Source organism: Zonotrichia leucophrys, chromosome 1A, assembly GCF_028769735.1.
Source record: "Zonotrichia leucophrys gambelii isolate GWCS_2022_RI chromosome 1A, RI_Zleu_2.0, whole genome shotgun sequence".
Taxonomy (NCBI): Eukaryota; Metazoa; Chordata; class Aves; order Passeriformes; family Passerellidae; genus Zonotrichia; species Zonotrichia leucophrys.
The window spans coordinates 63,875,976-63,896,177 of NC_088170.1; the positions used below are offsets into that span (position 1 = coordinate 63,875,976).

The 20,202-nt window shown below is 39.0% G+C and overlaps 1 protein-coding gene across 3 annotated transcripts in view; it reads right to left on the bottom strand.

Moving 5' to 3' along the window:
* The window catches only part of SEMA3D (semaphorin 3D), a 142,334-nt gene that overhangs the window by 30,425 nt on the left and 91,707 nt on the right, over positions 1–20,202 (bottom strand). For all 3 annotated transcript variants that reach the window (XM_064702973.1, XM_064702971.1, XM_064702972.1), the window contains exons 8-11: positions 18,223–18,365; positions 6,812–6,926; positions 6,302–6,371; positions 3,952–4,096 (exon numbers count right to left, since the gene is read on the bottom strand). In XM_064702973.1, coding sequence (XP_064559043.1) covers positions 3,952–4,096; positions 6,302–6,371; positions 6,812–6,926; positions 18,223–18,365 — 473 coding nt within the window. The remainder of the gene's footprint in view (positions 1–3,951; positions 4,097–6,301; positions 6,372–6,811; positions 6,927–18,222; positions 18,366–20,202) is intronic.

A 20,202-nucleotide genomic window follows, 5' to 3' on the forward strand; every position in this document is an offset into this window, starting at 1 on the left:
GGGAGGACAAGGGAGGCTTTTGGCAGGCAGTATTTCTCTGTGGTACAGCCAAGTCCTAGTGCACACCACATCTTGATCAGCCTGCACACTGGACTACCAGAAGAAATAAAGGAAGGGGTTCCACTGAAGAAAGGGAGAGAAAGAAACTGAGAGGGAAGAAGATGAAGAAGGATGAAGCTGAGTCAGGGGAGGTTTAGGATGGGTATCAGGAAAAGGTTATTCACCCAGAGCGTGGTTGGGCACTGGAACAGGCTCTGGACAATGTTCTCATGTACATCTGTGACTCCTGAGTGTCCTGCACAGGCCCTGGGTTCAACTCCATGATCCAAATGGGTCTCTTCCAGCTCAGTGGATTCTATGATTCTAAGATTCCATGATTACAGGAAAATCTGAGGCATTATAAGGGAACTCATTTAATAAAAAGAAAACACAAAGAATTCCAGAGGCCAGGACCATATTCAGATCTGGAGTAGAAAGAGGTGAGACATTAAACTCATTAAATGGACAAGAGCAACGGGTTAGGCTGCTGCTTCTTGTAGCTAAGTGACAGACTGCCAGGTTCTTACTTTGCTCATTCAGATGTTTGTTTTGATCTTTTGACAAATCAGATCAGTAAGATATCTAGACCCACCAAAACACTTGCTGTTGCCCCTGGTTAGCATTTAACAGTCCTGCATTGTGCAGTAGATCAGACTGAGTGTTAATCTGCATCTTTAAATACTGACATTTCTCTAAAAATCTGATCTTAACAATATTTACTCATCATCAATGAAATGAGTATGACTCCTGTGTACCCCATGAGAATTTCCAAATGGGCACTAAGAGTTGCTGTGATACTGCAATTGCTACAGCTCAATAAATAAACTAGAAAAAATTTCTTCTTCTTAATTCACTGAAAATCTTGTTCAAATGCAGTCTGTGATTTCTGGGAGGGCATGATGAAAACTCTGCTTCAGAATACAGAACACATTTTAACGGAAATTCTCCATGGTTTCTTTATTAATGGACAATTTCCTGAGAGAAACCCAAAAAGACTGGAATAAAACTGGATTTGTTATCTGGGGACAGCTGCAGATATACAAGTCCAATTTTTTTAAACAGCCAAAGCAGATAGAGCAAAAGCTCCCTTGGTTTTCAACTCACTCTTTGTGTCGGGGCTGTCTGCTTCATGCTTTTCTTTCTGTCTCTTTTTATTTTCACCTTCCAAATGGAAACAGATTTGAAGCCCTGCCACTGTTTAATTCCCATTATTTCCACTTGCACTTTAATACCACTGAGAGAAGTTAAAGAGCTGTATGCTCTGCAGTGTCAGTGGTGGGGAGTGTGCCAGAGGTCCCCTGCCATGGTGTCCAGGGGTGTTTTGATGGCAGCAGAGGGCAGGCAGAGCCTGCCACAGCCCAGGGACATGAGCAGAGAGGGGCTGCTGCTGCCTGAACCCACTCAGCATTGCGAAGGCATGATATCATGGTCATGCTGGGAGTTTATCTCACACACAAATTGCCACAGGAAGCATTTTGTCAAAATTTCAAAATCAAAGTAGTCATAGTCTCTATAGTGAGCAGCTTTATTTACTTAGGAGATAAAGGCAGCAGAGCAGAAAGTTAAATTAGGGTATGCAGTCTCCTGCTTCTGTATAAATGCTGAAAGGAAGTCAATGCGTTTCTCAAAGCCAACCACCAAAAGAAATGCATTTCCTAGAACAGCCATTTTTAGATTTGGCCAGTAACTTAAAGTATAGGAAATATAGAATCAGAGCAGTGTTAGCTATGCCAACTGCAGGCAACACTTACAAGGAGCTTAAATTTCAAAAATGTTCTAGCAACTTAAAAAAGGGTAGATTATCCCTCTGGCTTTGTTCTGAGCATTCCTGAACCACCTCACAGCTGACAAATATGACGAAATTAATCTTTAAGGAAAGCATTTCAGCATTCACACTGCAGTGGTCTTCAAGGTTCAAGCTGCTTCTTTTCCTTGCCTTTAAGCCCAGTACTGCTTGTCCAGATCCCACCCTAAATCCGTTCATATCCAAGTTTGGCAGAGCCTATCACGAGCCAAGAGCATGGCATGAATCTACTTATTTGGATTCCCTACATCAAACTACTGAGCCTGAAGTGTTTTGCAATCCAGCTCACTAAGGGAACAGATAAAAAGTTATGCAGCAATACATTTACCTCATCTATATAGTAAATAGATAGATATCTTTCTTCTGACAGCTTTCCTCAGTAAATCCACTTCCTTTCTCAGTCCTTGGTCAGACAAACTCCTACAGACTATGAAGGTTTGGAGGACTTGTAAGATACTGTTTTCTCACAGCTGTTATCAGGTGCTCAAAGGAAGCAGTTGGAGAGTGAAGGGCTGGCTTACAGAAAATATTTATCTTTAAACTTTCCAACTTCTACAAAACTTGCAACCATGGCTATTCAAATCAGCGATAAAGATCAGCACTGACATGCTTCAGCATGGCATGTTTCCTTCCTTGAGAATCCCAGCTCAAACATGTGATGGCTAATACACTCAAAAATGCAATGAGCTTATGATCCATCTATCTGTGCAAAGTGTTCATCCTTATGGAGCACTCTGAGTTTTTCAAGAGAGTTATTTTAATCTCTTTAGATGCCATGGGACCAGCTATTGTTCTCCTTGGCACCATTTTTGTAGCTAAAATTAAATTAATCTGATCTTCTTAACCAGCCATGGAAGTTGCACACACACAAAAAAATTAAATTTAATCTTCTTTATGCGGGCACTGTGTATTTCACATGACAGAGAGATGCGTAAGCTGGCAATGCCAAAATTGTCCAAATAAGCTGAGATTTGCTCTCTCAGGGCAGATCGCGGGCAGGCCAAATTATGAGCTGTCCTGGTCTTTGGAGAGAGAGCTGCTCTGAGGTTCCTCCTCAGCTGAAAGAAGGAATCAGCCCCTGGGGCCTGACCTGCTGAGCGCTGGGATGACCATGCAGTTCAGCCCAGTGGAAGGATGAAGCAGGAAACACAGAGACACAGTGAAATGTGTGAAAATATGAACTAAATTAACTAGATAATGTGGCTTACATCAGTGATGAAGTCAGAGAAATAATGCAGAAATGGCCACATGGCTTCTAGGCCACGTCCAACGCTGACAGCTCACGGCTGGCTGCCTAATACTTGTTCACTGAATACCTCATCAAGAGGACGAAGAGCTATTCCAGATAAAATTGTTGCTCTTTTACTGTTTTATGTACAAAGAGTTGCCTAAAGTTGTGATGATGTTTTTAAAGTTGAAGTGTTTTTTAGAAATACAATTTCTTCCTCATCTGTCATGCTGGCCCGTGCTTTTCGAAATTTAATACTGTGACAGAAGTGGGAAAAGAAAACTTTAATGAGTTTTTCAGTTTTCTTCCTTGCTTTTAATCGCTACAACTGAGAGACTGGGGTTAAAAGTATTTCCAGATACCAAATTTCTCTTTTCTTCCTGTCTCTTACTTTTTATCACATAACATGTCCAGCAGTTAGCTCCTTATTTTACTTTAAAACACAGCATATGCACAAATAGACACAACAGAATTAGTGACACTATCTCAATGATTTTAACAGACATGAAGGTAATAGAAATACAGATAAAAAACCTGTGATAACTATATAAAGAAATACTTTTGGCTTTTTATGAAGCATTGATGCCTTAAAGGTGATCCCAAGAGACAGAAATATAGCTGTACACTGGGAGACCACAATATGAGAGACAATCAGGAAACAGTCTGGACACAGTGTTATCTCAGAGACATGGAAAAATGTATATTTATATACTTACAGTGTAGGTAGAAGTCTGAGCTATCAACAGAGGGGGAAGAGTTGAGAGGATAATTTGAAACATCCTGAGCGGAAAATACAAATTACCAGCCTGGGGAGGGAGGGGTGTGAAGCACGATTGCTTTTTGAGTAGAAGCAGAGGTGTGTAATTAAGGAGAGACTCACTGTGCCAGGCCTGGGGTAGGGGATGCGGCCCTCGAACTGCACCCAGCGGTGATCCGCGCTCTCCTTGTGCGCGTAGGGGCCGTTGAACACGGCCCTGATCTCGGCCATGCTGTACACACACACTGCAGAGCCCTTGAACACCGAGCTGCAACGTGAAGAAGGATGAAACTGAGTCAGGAGAGGTTTAGGATGGGTATCAGGAAAAGGTTATTCACCCAGAGGGTGGTTGGGCACTGGAACAGGCTCTGGACAATGTTCTCATGTACATCTGTGACTCCTGGGTGTCCTGCACAGGCCCAGGAGTTGAACTCCATGATCCAAATGGATCTCTTCCAGCTCAGTGGATTCTGTGATTCTAAGATTCCATGATTACAGGAAAATCTGAGGGGTTGTAAGGGCACTCATTTAACGTGGGCAGGCTGCAAACACCCCTGGTACCTCAGCCAGGGAGCCCCTGACAGGGCTGGGATCAATCCCACACCTGGTGGCTCATGCGCTGCTGAACATCAATATGCACAGCTCTACTAACTACAGACTTTTAATGCCACTGTTGTTGATGCCTAGAGAGGCTGACCTGGAACAGAGGCTAGACAGTGTTAAAGGAATAAAGTAGGTATTTATTAAAAGTAGGTATTTATTAGAAGTTATTTATTATTTATCAATCCAACACTGGGAGGCTGATGCGCTGCTGAAAATCAATGTGCACAGGGGTCTGCTAACTACAGATATTTAATGTCACTGTTGTTGACGCCTAGAGAGGCTGACCTGGAACAGAGGCTAGACAGCATTAAAGGAATAAAGTAGGTATTTATTAAAAGGCTTTAAAAGGATACACCTTGGGCAAGAGCCTGGCTGGTGCTTTACCCAAGATAGACCCAAGATGAATGACTGGTCACAAGTCTTCTCACTTTTACAAATTTTGGTTCATTTACATACTGGGGTTAATTGTCCCATTACAGCTTTAGCTTATGCAGTCCCATCCCCACAGATTGCTCTCCTCAATTCCCTGCTGTTTATCCTTTTTGGGCCTGAAGTTGCAACGCTGTCCCTGGTTCTTGGGCTGGAAAAATTATTCTTTTGTATAACTGAACTGTGAAGAGAACTTGCTAGCACTTTATATGAAGTTCAGAGTTCTATATTAAAGCAGTACAAAATCTGGAAAATATGAAAGCTAGAACTTAAGGCATCATTGTTACAGTTTTAAGCTTTGCTCGGTTGAAACCTGGTTTGGCCTTTGGGACTACTCAAGGGAATGTCATTTTTTCTACTGGCTGACAGTCTCCAGCTATCATTTACTAGCTTTATTTTTACTAGCTATTTTAATTAGAATTTTATCCAGTGAAGGATATTAATTTACACTGTGTTCACATCTACAAGCCCATATATTAGTGATATAGGTGAGGTCCCTGAGAATTAAAAGTTGCATTGGAAAGACCAAAAAAACAAGATATAAAAATAAACACTTATTGAATTTTCATGCATTTTCTCTTTTAAAAATGTATTTGTCTAAAAAAATCTGAAACAGTTCAGTTTTCCAAAGAACACCATGCCAAGTTGCTGAGAAGCGTGTACTTTAGTTGCTTGACAAACCATTTCACTTATTGTGCAATATTTACTTCAGTTTTAGAGTATTTTTTGTGGTTATATATTCTAGACAGCTGCTGTGGTTACTGCTTCTGAATTAAGGAGTGTCTTGGCAATTCCTCATTGTACTCATACTCTTCAGCATTTGGCTAGTCATTACTTACACTAAATTCAAAGGTTCTGGAGACAAAAGAAAGAATTTTAAGTTTTCTTTCTGACTTTTTATAGAGAGCACCTCACTATTGATCTGAAAGGTCATTAATTGATTAGTGCAACCCCCTGAGATGAAGTTGGGTTATCCTTTCATTAACTCTGAACTATAAAATCATTCAACTATCAGTTTAGAGAATAATTTTGATACTAAGAAATAGCATACATCAAAGTGTTGCTTACAGAAATGAGGCTTCACAACAATCATTTACCTAAAATTGTAACTATTGGTTGCTCAATAAATATGATAGAAATTTACAAATTCACTGGATGAAGCTGAAATAATCTAGTTTGCTTTTGATTGTTACATTTACATTACTTTTTATAATCACTCTCAAAAGTTAAGCACACAAACAAATTAAGTTAGACATAATTTATTATTTTCAGTACTGAAAAATATTGTCCTCAATGACTGCAACCCTGACACTGGACACCAAATTCCAGCAGTTCCTACTCTCAGGAATGAGGATCTAGTCTAGAATATACAAAAGTATAAAAGTTCTGAGTAATATCTTCATAATTTATTTTCAGAGGCAAATACAATCCGAACACATACCTTGTTGTAGTGAAGACTCCATAAACAAGAGGGTTCCTCTCATCTCTTGTAGAAAGTAAGAATATATCTTCTGCAATGAGAAAAATATATTTGGGGATTTTGATTTTTTAGTTAAACATCCACTGACTATTTCTACATTAACCATCTGTAACTAGGAAATTCGTAAAAACATAACCAGGTTTTAATTTTGTTGGAATTTTAGTTTCTGCTGTGTGAATTTGTAGCAATATTCTGAAATGTGTTCATTTGCAGATAGTGTGGGTTTTATATCAAAACAGATTTTTACTTTCCAGCTTTTGAGGGAAAGGGAAAATTACTGTAATTCTGATCAGATCAGTATTAGCTATAACTAGGGACTTCTGATCAAAGTCAGAGGTATTACTAGCCCTATTTGGAAGAAGATTCAAATCAAAACAAGACATACTGCTTCTATAAACCAGAGGGGGAAAAATTCCAACAAAAGCAGGTATTACTAACGTCAAAATAAACATTAAAGAGAAATCAACTTACGCAGCTCATCGAAATGTGTGTCTGTCCCTTCAGGACCAGGTATGGAACACACAAGCCTGGCTTTCAGAAAAGTTGTCCACTTGTTTATTAGGCTTCTTTGGCCTCCCATATCATTCTAAAAAAAATAAAATTAAATTCTTGAATATTAAAAATTAAGGGCTTTAACACATGACAGCACAGTATGGACTGGCATCCTCTGATTCCACAGCTGACTCTAACAACAACATAAAAATCTTTTATTTTTTTTAATTTTCTTTTTCCTAGAAGTGTAGGAGAGCCTTTGTCTAAGTATCTTCTGTAGTTACTTATCAGGTCAGAGAGAGGGCAATTCAAATTTTCTCATTATACCCAAAACTGGTTGCGAAGTTCCTTCCCCAGCTTTTTAACTGGAATACCCATATCACATGACTTCTTGCTCTCTGTGAGGCTAATTTTTATAATTAGCTGTTCTTCAAAATTCTTTACAAACCAAATAACAGAAGAGAATATTTTTGATAGATTTTGCAAAAGAAGAATGAAAGCTATATTCATCAGCAGCTTACAATGCAAATACAGGACTGGGTTTTTTTTTTTGTGTACACAGTACAGAGAAAAATGCATTCCAGACAAAACCAAAGTCATAATATTCTAATAATCATTGTTACAGGAGTATCAGTCTGTCTTCCTGCAACAGGGATTTTTTTCATTTATTTTACTATGGGTTTCCAAAACATAAGCATGCTTGCCCAAATTTCCTTTAGCCACTGGAGAAAGAAAAAAAATCTATAAACAGTCACTTGAAATTGGAATTATCTTTCTGAAGGGTAAGCGACCTTCTGCTGACTTGAATCAGCAGAGGTGTACGGATAGTAGATTTTAGAAGATTTAAATTTTAAGAAGCCAAACTAGGAGTTTGCTCATGTACTTCTTCCATGGAGTACATGAAGGACCCTGCTGGTTCCAAGCAGCAGAACTATTTAGGTTCTGCAAAGCTATTTGGGCCCTAGAACTCTTTATCCTAAAAATGGTAAAGGGCAACGATATACCAGCAGGAAGCAAGAATTGAAACACTTAAAAGAAATGTCATCACCAGCTGTACTCTCCCAGCTGCAGGTTCTGAATAATCCCAGGAAGGTGCCTACTGCCCTCAGTTATAAACTCTGAAGCTTAGAAGATCTGTGCTGTAAGTTTAGGGACCACAAATTTAGCCATAAATATTCAGCCCCTCCAGATTCATCAGGAGAAATGACTTTTTTGTTAATTCACTTTGCAATCTGAAGGCACAGAAGCAGCCAGAGTAGGAAACACTGGGTGGTGGGAATTACAAGTCATTATTTGGCCCTTCAGGGCTGTATCATACTACAGGCATTCAGAAAGATGGTTTTAAGTGCTGAAATCACTTCACAAGGAGTAACACTTCTCTGGTAATGCACTCTAACTGCTTTTCCTTTTCATGTACCTGCTACTTTCAAACAGATTTGCTCAGCTGGAAATGATTCCTGTTAATATATGGCCTTTGGAACTCCGGCTCTTACAAGAATTGCTGCCTCCTCTCTTGATTTCCTAGGGTTCTGCCAAGCCTGAAGCTTTGCATCTACCCAACAGATTTATTACAAAGGTGTCAAAATTAGCAGCCTGAAGCAAATAGCAAAAAAAACCTCTGCATGTGTGTGTTCTGTTCAAAGGCAGAGCAAACAGACTTTGTGGTGCAGCTGAAACCAAACAACTACAAAGATGCAACTAAGAATGTTAAAAAGCAAGGAGTGTTGAGCTTTTCCTTCCTCTGGCAATTCAGATTATCTAAGCAAATCTCACATTGCAGGGCTTCCATTTTGATTTCTGGTGAATGCAGAGCAGCATCACAGGAGATGAGATGTCTCTAACTACCTAAGATCTGAAAACAGGAAAAAAGCATGGAGCAAGTGATGGGGCTGGAATAGAAGAGGGACCCTTGCCTAGTTCCTACTCCTGTCACTGCAGCATTCAGCTTCTGCAAGAGATGGGAAGATATGTATTTGTGTTTTACCAACCTTAACTTGTGACCCACCACAGCATTTTCACAAATGCTTATTTTAAATGTATCAGTAGCTCCACTGAGTTGCTAGAGAGCAGTGTGAACCAAACATTGTGCTCAAAGGAAGCAATCTTAGCAAGTGTTATGTGCATTAAAGTATAAAATATATGAATTTAAGATGTATCTATATTTGCTTGCTCTCAAGCCAGGACATGATGTTAACCATGTTATTTGAATTTAAGAGGCATTAGAACAGACATTCACTTGGTGTGCTTTACATATCCAAAAGCTGCCAAAGTAACACTGTACACTTTATAATGGAGCAATGGGGATTCAGTGACCAGTCAGCATTCCAAGAGCTACCAAGTCCTTCTGAAGCCAGAGAATGACAAATTTATGCTGCAGAGAGACTGAAAAGACCTTTCACTGATTGAGACAGTTGCACATATAAAATGCTGACATATCCTTCAACAGGCTTCTTCCTACTGCCATGGCTGAGTGAAATAAAAAGTACATTTTCCTATGAAGATATTTTTGCTTGTGGTTTTGGGGGATTTTTTGGATCAGTAGACATATAGTACTGCTCAATTCTATATGTCATCTCTGTTTAATATGGTGCTTTTCCTTTCCTACAACATGCCCAGGATTCATGGAGATTGACTGAGAAAGAGCACGAACTGACAAAGGCTATGATGATTTTATCTACATACCGAATTAGTTCAGCTCAGACTAAGGAGGTTCAGAAGCTATAAATAGCCTAGGTATGTCTTTGCTCCTCGAGTCTCAAGTATAATTTATCTTACTAAGCTCTGCAAATGTCTATTTTTTTAAGACAGGGCATCCCTTCCTTCCTCATACTATTTTTTGGTGCATATTAGGTCAGTCTTTGACCCATCTTGAGGCTTCAGGTGCTGGAGAACATGCATGTTCTCCTTTCCTTCAGACCATGTTGATGTGTACTCACTCATTTTGCATTTCATCTGCCCACTCTGGTGGAGATTCCTTGGACCCTCATCATTCCTGATTATTGGCCTCTGAGAGGCTGCACAAAGGAAATGCTGGCCCAAGTTATTTTTGGGACTGGGCTGCTACAGAAAGAAGACAGCCTCTTTTGCCAAAGAGATTATTTAGCAGTAGCAGTCTGGAATGAATCACTGAAGTGCTCAATTGCTGTGAGCTGGCTGTAGAGCAGGACATAAACACAGCAGGATGCACAGGCTGGGCAGTCAGTGGATTAGAAAAAATGCATGGAAGAGGGAAAATCACCAAAGCAAAGTCCAGTTAGTGCACAGGTGGACAGAAGTAAGGATTAAACATAAAGTCATAGACTCTTAAGAAGCCCATTCAGCTGATTTATACCAAGCAAAGGTTTGCCTCAAGTCTGTTTGAGTAATTAACTGAAATGATTTTTGACAAGAGATATGGTCTGAATACAAAGAACTCCAAATATTTCAGGGAGATTGGACAAGAAGACAAGATAAATTTAAGTGCTAAGAGAAGGGGAAGGCAGCAGAACAAACCTTTCATTCCAAAAATATGGCTAATCTTTTAACAGCCAACCAGCCTTGAGTATCTGAAATCTTATCTCCCAAAATATCACTTCTAAGCACACCGGATTAGCTGTGTTTACTATAAACTTTGTTACTGGACAGATGAAGGCACTTAGGGACTGCATATTTCATTTTGAATATAAATAAAGCTTTAATTAGCACTTGCTGCTTTGTAATCTCACAAGCTGTAACAAATACCAACACTTCTGCCTGAAATACCTTCTTTTTAACAGAAAGAAGTGCCTGCAAAATCTTGGTTACTTGTGCTTTCCTGAGTTAGAAATGTAGATAATTGCCAACTAGAAGAGGGGCTGTTCAACCTGTCACCTGTTGAGGAAATACTTCCCCAAAATATCACAAAAAAATTTAACTACAAATTACTCGGATAAATGGGGAAGTAATCCAATAGGATTTTAATAAATCAGGCAGAGTCTCATTTACAGAAATCCTAAAATTTCATCCCTTTTCATTGAGCTGGTTGCAGAAAACAATTTGTTGGAGTGAGAAGGCAGGTCTCTACCAAATTACATTGAGAATTCAAATATCAGATGTCCCACTTCCATGAGCACAGGTAATTGTATGGCTTTCTGACATTCAGGAAGACTGCTGTTTAAATGGCACAGTTTAAATTTTGCGAAGTAATTTAAGGTCATGTCATGCACCTCTCTTGGGAATCTTCCAAGGAAATTTCAGTTTTCTGATCTGCAATTTATGTGCAATTAAGCAAAACAATTTAATTGCAGATTAAGTTTTTTCAAACCATCTAGCTAAAGAGAAGTTCACATGAGAATAAAAGCCATCAGAAAAGATACTGCTCTATGATCAAATGATTTAAAAATCAACTTATATTAAAGACTTTCTGTTGTATCTATTTCCTATTCTGTTGTATCTTGTATACTATATAAATATAGCTTCATTAAAATGAACAAATGTTAGTCTTGGAATCCAGTAGGCAGGAAAACAGATGGCAACAAAACTAAAGAACATCTGCATCTTTGGGGATTTAAATCTCTTATTTGCTTGTAAGTAACAGTGACAAATTGATCATTAGAACAAAAAGTGCAGTTATCTGAAAAATCAGTCTACATCAAAGATGTCAAACACTGTGATTCATAAAACTTTAAAGACAGTAATTATCCTGAACAGCCTCTAAAAGGAAGGAAAAAAAAAAGGGAAGAAAAAAGAAAGAAGACAATGAGTGGAATTTCTAGAAGCAGGTTATTAATTACAGCCAGTGGCAAGATGTGCAAAAGGACTACCCAAAGAGAATTCCTAGCCTGAATAAAAGGAAATGTTGGGAACAGAGAGGAAAAGTGCTGAAACTGCAAAAGGCCCTGGAGCCTTTCTCTTATTGAAGCTTAGCTATGTAACAAAGCTATCAGAAACAAATGGCACCCCCTGAAGCAAAGCCTTATATTTGGAGGAAAAAATCTCCAACCTTGTAGCTGACTCTATAAATGGAGGAACAGCCAACAGCCTCCTTTCAACTTCTGTCTTCAGGTTCACAGTTCTTTCTATAATTATTTTGTTTTACTTTGTATATTCTGTCCCCACTCAACTCTGTTAGGTACCAACCTAACACAGGAAAGTTAAATTGCTCCTTCAGGAATTCAGATGCAAAATTTCTTGTCAAAACCATATGAATGTAGATGAAGATTCCTCCTGTGATTTCATCGGGCTGCAGGTGAAAACATCAAGCTACACATGAAGTGTGACTTGAGAAAGAATAAAAGCACACTTATAATTATAAGTTGTAATAATGATATTATATAAGTTATTACAATTATAATAATTACATAATTATTATAAGTTATAATAGTACTTGAATTATAAGCAAGAGAAAGAAGGCACATCAGACTTCAGAACTTCGACTGCTCTCCTATGGATATATCAAGTAAACTTGGGGAAGTTATTTCTCCTCTGTGTCTGCAGTTTCTATCTGACAATGAGGTGGGGACTCTTTAGCTCCTGCTCCTCAACCAGTCTTGTTTTTATTGAGAAAGTACACTGAGCATGCATAACTGTTTGGTTCATCACAGAAAATGCTGATTTTTGTTTTGGAAAATATTTAAACATCACACCCAGAAGTTTCTACCAAATTATCTTTGGATAGGATCCAGACTGGAAAACCTAACTAGACAGCAAAAAAAAATTCTGGACTGTTACTAAACATGCCATGAAAAAATCCCCAAAATCCAGAAACTGACAGGCTCAGGTAAAGACAAGGATGGCTTGGGACAAATAAAAGAATAAAAACAGGAATGCATGATAATTAGTTTCCTCACTTGGACATATACAAGTGCCTGAAGCCGCTTGAATTTGATATTGTGACCACAACATTGATAACCACAGGCTGAGAGCTGGGAAGGGCATGAGACCAAAGAACAAAGGTTGGTCATCATCTTAAAAAGTCCTTTAAAATCTGGAATCCTGAAACATCTGCATTTACAACACTGTACTCAATCACCAATAGCAAAATTGCAAACCATGGTACATTTTTATAGTAAATGTACTGACAGGGGAAAAAAAAAGACAGGGAGATAATTCAATCATGTGAGGAAAACTTAAAAATCAGAAAGTCATTATTTGTACTCTTACAGATATTTGAACATCAGAGCAAAAGCACTCACAAGTCAGGGATTTGGGATTAGCCATAGGAACTTCAATTAACTCTAGAGGTTTCCACTTCTGAGCCAAGGTGTACTGGCAGTATCTTATGCAATGTCTCTCTGGCAACTAGGATGGCTTCCAAAGTTTGCTTTGGAGGTTGTGCAGCTGCATTTCCATAATCCAGTTTTTAAGGATCTATCTTGACACTGCAACTTATTTCTCACTTTCCCTGAGGGTCAGTAAAATTCAGTCACACCTCTTTACATATAAGCATATCTAACCTATTTTTGCCTCATCTGTAAATCATGATTTCCCCTTTCAAAATACTAATTATTGAAACACACCCATGAGGGACAGAAATTTACAAAACTTCCTATACTTATATAACCCTTGCCGAAAAGGAAAGTTGGACCAAAAGACCTGACAAAGCCTGATGTTATATCTCTTAATCCATCACAGTTAGACGCAGATACTCTATGGAACTGGACAATCTCCAACACATCAGCCCATAAAAATGAAATCATCATGATGAGCATCTGCTTTTCTACATGATTTGAAAACTTTCAAATGGCACATAATGTGCAAATATCAAATTTGGAAGTCCAAGAGGAGTTGATTGCCAAAGGCCTCACGGCTGCAAGGACATTCAGCAGGCAAATGAGGGCCAAGGTTGATCAAGGGATGAATTTTTCAGAGATTTCTTAATAATTATTATTGAGAAATCAAGAAAAAAAAATATTTCCTATGTCTGGAGTTGTGGCTAGGCAATATTATGGTGACAAAGGAGGTATGTAAGCATGTAACACACAGGAAGTTAAATCTCGTCTGGAATGAGTTGCCTCCAGAACTGGAAGCAGGATGGCTGCACGAGCATGGCTGTGAGCCCAGATTAATTAGCCCTGCTGAGAACATGTGAACATGGCTATTTGGCTTCCGGGACCTGGCTGGTGCAGCTGATTGGGAAAGCAGGACACTGCCAGGACAGCTCCAAGGGCTTTGGGGACAGATCAATTATCCACACAACAGAAATACCAATAATGACCATGAGCCAGTTATCCCTAGTCACAGTAAAGACATGGCTAGACTATATCCAGGACAAGAAAAACTTCTAACACAGCAGCCCTGTGGCAAAGTCCGTGGAGAGTCTGGACTTGGAGCCACAGAGGAATAGCTCCCTCCTGCCATTCTGGGAATACAAATTGCTCCAAGCACCAGACAGGAGGCAAGGTCACAGCCTTGAACTCTGCTGATGTTCATGGCTTTGGAAATAAATTACATTACCCAAAGGTGGAATGCAGGGTGTGTCCAGGGCTCTTGACTCAAGAGCTCTTAAAATGATTACATTCCAGTGTGCTTAGAAAGTACAGTTTAACCAAGAGGGCTGTGCCTAATTGCAGTATGCTTTTCCCCAGGTACAGCTTGGTATATATAGGGGTGGAACGGTATTTAAAAAAAGAAAAAAGGGGAAAAAAAGAAAAAAAAAAGACAAAGAGCTCACTTGTTCCCACTAGAACAAAGGCTGCTTCTGGATACCAAACACTTGGGGAAATATGGGAAAACATCAGGGGCTGAAGTCTGATTTCTTGGCAGTTGAGGTCTTGGAAACCAGCCTCTAAGACTGCAAGCTTTAACTTTTGCAATACATCACCAATACCATTAAAGAGAAGCTTGTAACACAGCAAATGCAAACCGCTGTAATAATAAACAGGATTTTCATACTGCAGCAGAGAGACTACTGCTTTTGGCTATTTTCCACTTCATTCCAATAGGATGAGGTTGTAACTATGAAAAGATGTGTTTCTATATAGATAACAAACAAACAAAGCTCCAACAACTTTCCTCCCTCTTCAAAACTTTTTCTGTGACTTCTCTATGTTAGATTTTTATTTCTCCCTTTATTTGAGTGGGGAAAATAGGAGGGAAAACTGTGTCCTTTCTAGGGCTAGACTTGTACATATACAAGGTTAGAATTAGAATTCTACCATCATTTAGCAGTGAGTATGCACAAAAATGAGGCTGGCTTGCTACTGGACTGCACAGGGCACAGTGTATGGATGCTGAAATTGTATTTTTTTTCAAAACGTTCCTCAATGTGTAATGACTCTGTACTGTCTTTCATGATGCAAAGTGGTTCAGGATTGTGGGCTGTAAAATCTTATGCCTGTGTTTATAGAAATAGGAATAAGTGGATTCATGCTCTTAAGAAGTTAAGGTTTGTGTGATCAATTAATATATATATGTCTAACTGCATGCATTTTAAAAAATAAATAAATTTTGCTCGCTAAAATAGTTATTTTTCTTTTTGGTTGTGGCCTTATATGAAAAGAAAGCAAATAACCCCAAACACTGCAATTTATGTAAGTATGAACGCAACAGAAATAGTATCAGGTACTGCAGATAAGGCAATGATACTTTTACTGGCTTGCTCAAACCAAAAACAGGAAATGCCATTTGCCATGACAAATGACACAACTGGCTCTGAAAGTGGCTGCTGAAAGCAGCTCCTCCCCAGTGCCAGTGGCACAGAGAGATGATGCAGAGCTGAGTGGGGCTGAGCAGAGCTGCAGCACAGGCTGCAGGGCACTGGGTGCAGATGCTCTGCTGAGCAGGACAAGGCACAGCCGCTGGACTCTGGGCAAAGAGCTGCCAGCAAGAGCACTGCAGTCTTCTGGTTCGGAAAGTAACTGGGAAAGGGGAATTCTTTCCTGAGATTTTCCCTAAGGGAGGGGATCACTGAGAGATCGTATTGTTGAACCCTTGGAAATTAGCCAAAGAATAGGCTGCATTGACTGAGCTTCTTACTAAAAACAAATCCTGTTCTAATTTCAGCATGTGTTTCTGGCATTAATGGACAGGAGCCCTAAGGCAAGGCGAGGTAGAGAGCAATCAAGTTCTAGTAGAAAAAAACTGTGTTTACACCAAGCAAACTACTTCAGAAGTTGCTGAGCTCCTCCCAAATGCTGTTATTCTCTGCTTAAGAGGGAAAGAAGGAAAGCCTTAACTCTGTGCAGTACAGATCACATTAACGAGACAGTGCAATTAGAAATTGTTGTTATCAATTGTTGCAATCAAAGGCATTGTTCCCATGTCAGAGACAATTAAGCACAGCAGATGTTTCATACCACAGCACAGATCCAAAATATCTCAGTCCATGAACAGGCAAGTCTATTTGCACATTTAATTTCTATCAAATATCCATAATAATTCTATTTCTTTATAATAATTAGAAATACATTTTTTAAATTTGTTGGTAATTAAGACAAATATAAAAAAGCAGGAGTCTGGATTATCAAAAGAATTCTGCAACCAGTGCTCAGTAAATAAAGAAGACAGTGTAGAACTATTAATAATAATCACCTTGCTTATCAGTTTTCATTGTTTTGGTTTGACTACTAAAAATAAAATTCATGACATATTTCCCGTTAACATGATTACTCTACATATACATTCTCATTTGAGGTATGATTATACACAGTCATTAGGATTTCCTTACAATACATTTGCTTTTATTATGATAGCTTATCTCCCTTTTTCTCTAGGTAAAGGATGCTGGTTTTCTCTAGCCAATATATCTTAGTTTACTATACACTCTCATGTGCCTTGGCTTGAAAATGCTGTCTATCAATTTCTCCTAATGCATTAAGTGCTCTCTCACAATCAGCAAATGCCATGTCTAGCAGCAAATCATAAATGTTTGCATTTCCATTCTGTCATTAATCACTCTACTGTGAAATACCCAGCTAAAGATTATCCATTCTTTCGTCTGGCTAAAAACCTACTAGAGAACTGATTTATGAATGAGTGTTTTGTTATCTTAACACTTTAGGTCAAGGACAGAAGTGTGAAATGGCTGTGGCCACTGAAATCTCAGGTGGAGCTGGGAGTTTGCTGGACTGCAGAGCAGCTGCAGATCTACACATCCATACACTTGTCCACTCTTTGTTTTTTTCCAGTGTGTGTCCACAGCTGAAGGAGTGCTCTTCTCCCACACACATCCTATTGCAAATCACAAACACTTTTGTTCATGTACTAATTTTCAAGTTTCTTCAGAGTCACTGCTCAGAAATTGCAAGTCTGTTAATGATTCTGAACAAAATCATAGAAATGTACCTACTTGTGTGACTTCTGTGGTGCTGCTGATACCCAGTTTATCACAATACAAACATTTGCTCAAAGCTTATGTTTACTATGTTACTAATATGAAGGCAGCTTTCAAGTTCCATTTTCCTGATTTTTACCAGTGATTCCTGAGGACCCAAAGACAGGATGAGAGCACTTCCACTAACTGCTTCTGTTACTACAGAATAGAGGGACAGAATGTTCTAGGGGACAATGGACTGGAGAGAGTGTGCATGTGACACAGAAGTCTACAAACCCTTCTGCTACTGTGGGTGGTGACCTCAGTGAAATCATCAGGCTGCTAAACAGCAAACTACACTGAGTGCTGTCTTCATCTGCAGGAATTGTTTTTCTTTTCTTTTGTCTTTTGAGGAGGCTTCTGCCCTTTGGAGAGATGCTTCTCCAAAAAGACTGAAGCTTATGAAAGCTTCAGTCTCTATATACTATTGAGGCACAAATCTTTCATAAAGGGCAAACCAAAGCAGAATGAAGGGGAAAGTGAAGGAGTAATCATTCAAAGGAGGTCAGGCATCAGCCAAATTAACTTTTTACATTGCAGGAGACCCAGGGGCTCGCTCCTCCTGGTGAATGGGTCAAGAATTGCTCTTCTTCCAAAGGGAGGAAACCTCCAGGCAGATGTGGGTGTATCTCAGAAAGTGCGTATTTCCTTAGCCTCCCCTCACCCCAGTGGGTTATCAGGAATGTGCAGAAACAAATGACTGACCCCAGCTCTCAGCAATGCCCAGGAATGGTCCACAGAGCCAAGCTAAGGAATGGGTTTGTACATCCATGCATCAATGGGCACTTTCCACAAAACCCCAAATACCTTGCCACTGTGCTCACTTTGACTCATCCGTCCTCACTGGAAGCTCATGAAACAAAACATGATATTGTTGCACTGAAGGTCAATACTTTACTGTTTGGACACAGGATTATAATTTATAAACCTATTAGCTTTTTAAAAGAGGTGCAGAGTCGATACTAAGTCTATTTTATGCCAAGTAAATTTCTGATGGCATTAGTAATCAATGTTCAGAAAAATTACTACAGCGGCTCATTGGGTAACAAAGGGGAAAATACGTTTCTCACAGAAATAAACAACACTTGCTTAATTTTTATCAAAACTATAGAGTCCTCACCTTACAAACTCTCCCAACTCTGGAGAGGATTGTCTTGTCAGATGTGCCACTATCTTGAGATATTTCTCGAAAAAAGAAGTAGATTTTATCATCATCTGGGTTATAGGTATCTGGGATAGGAAAAGTTCCAATGAATTTCGCTCCTGGAAATTGAAAGAAAAATGGGGTTAAAAATCTGAAGAAAAGCCTTAGCACTTGCTGTTAAACGCTGCATTTATGTTACATCTTTCAGTGAAATAAAAATATTATATAGATATGCAGCAGCAACTTTCTTACTAACTCCAAGTGAAAATCACCATGGAATCTGAAGTATTTATTCTCAGGCTAGTGTTTTTGTGTGCAGATCTTACTACCACTTGCAAAAGTATGCAGCACTTGTTATCATTCTTTGTTTGGAGACAGACTAAGTCTCAGTACAAAGCATTGCCTACACAGATCTACCTCACTGCTTTTTCCTCCAAACTGAAGCTAAGTAGATTTTCTGAAATCACCTGGTAGAATTTAAATTTATTTAATTAACTCATGGCAGCAGTTATCAATACAGAACTATACTACTGTTTACTAGACATAGCTTGCAAAGAAATGTTTCCCACATATCTGTGATGTGGCAATCTTACTGACTGTATCTACCAAATCTGTGGAGTTTTAAACTTTTTTTTTTGTCAGGGTTGGGATTAAATGCATGAGATGGTATTTTTTGTTTGGATTTAGATGTTTATTAGTTCTTTTTTATATTGTAGTCTCACAAACTGTGAGTTCTGTAGTACTTCATTTTAACAACCTAAAAAATGGAGCCATATCTCTCCCTCTATGAGGCTTTTTAAGGATAAACTATTTAATTAAAAAATGATACTTAAATTATTTTTTCTTTTTAGCTCAATAACTAACTACTTGTAGTTTGTAATGTGGACTTTTTATTTAATTATACAATATCACCCAAATCCAGGAAGAAGGTGAAGAAGGACTAGCTTCTGCTTTAAAACTTCAATCTTGTTTTATATATATTACTATTTCTAAAGCTTTAAATTTTAAGTTTTTCACTATGAGATATTACACACTTCTATTCAAATTATACACTAATAATCTTAGTTTTATCATTTAATTTTGGAAATTTTCTCTATGGCCTGAGGTCAAATGTAGTGTTCTCTTGGGGATCAATGTTTGTCAGCGCAGAAAGTCTAAAATTCTCAGTAACCAGTGCTCCAACGCAAATCCAACACAGTGCCATGCTGGGATTCCCCAGTTAGCACAGCAAACTCCAAAACTGGTTGGTCACTCTTAAGGACCCAGCTCCCCGTTCTTGGAAACAGACTGATTGCATCAATGTAATGGTTTGTTTGGGTTATTAAAATCTGCTTTTTGCAAAAAATGCCTCGTTGTGGCATGCTGGGCCATTGCATTACTCCTGGTCTCCTCCAAGGCAAGTGTGGATGTCTGCCTGCATCTTGCAGGCATGCTTACAGGGCCAAGATGTTCCTCACTGCTCCCAAGATCCCTCATCCATGGCCTCCCATCCTGCTCTACCTGCCCACTAGTTGAGGGCTTTTGTTTTAGGTGTTGGGGTTTCTTGTTTGTTTGTTTTCATTGTAATTTTGCACTAAAATCAGAAACTGAAGCAATTCCAGGGTCCATGACTGCAGCACAGCAGGCAACAACCCTGCCTTGCACAAATGAACCAGCTACTTGGGGTAGGGGTTTTTAAGACATTCCCCAGCATGCTGCAATAGATGAGCTCTTCTGAGGGCACTTGGATCAATGGTGCTTTTCTTTAAACAGAAGTGGCTATACAAATACAGTGCAAAGAGACCCTTGACTCTAAAATACATTCTTTCAGCAATAAAATACACAGTCTTTGTCCCCCAGTATCAGGTAGGCTGCAGTAGAAAGCAATAAGGAGGGTGGTGTAAGAATGCAGAGCAAACAGAGCACACTGTTTATATGGGGGAATACTATTATCAGCTTTCAATATATCTTCATGCC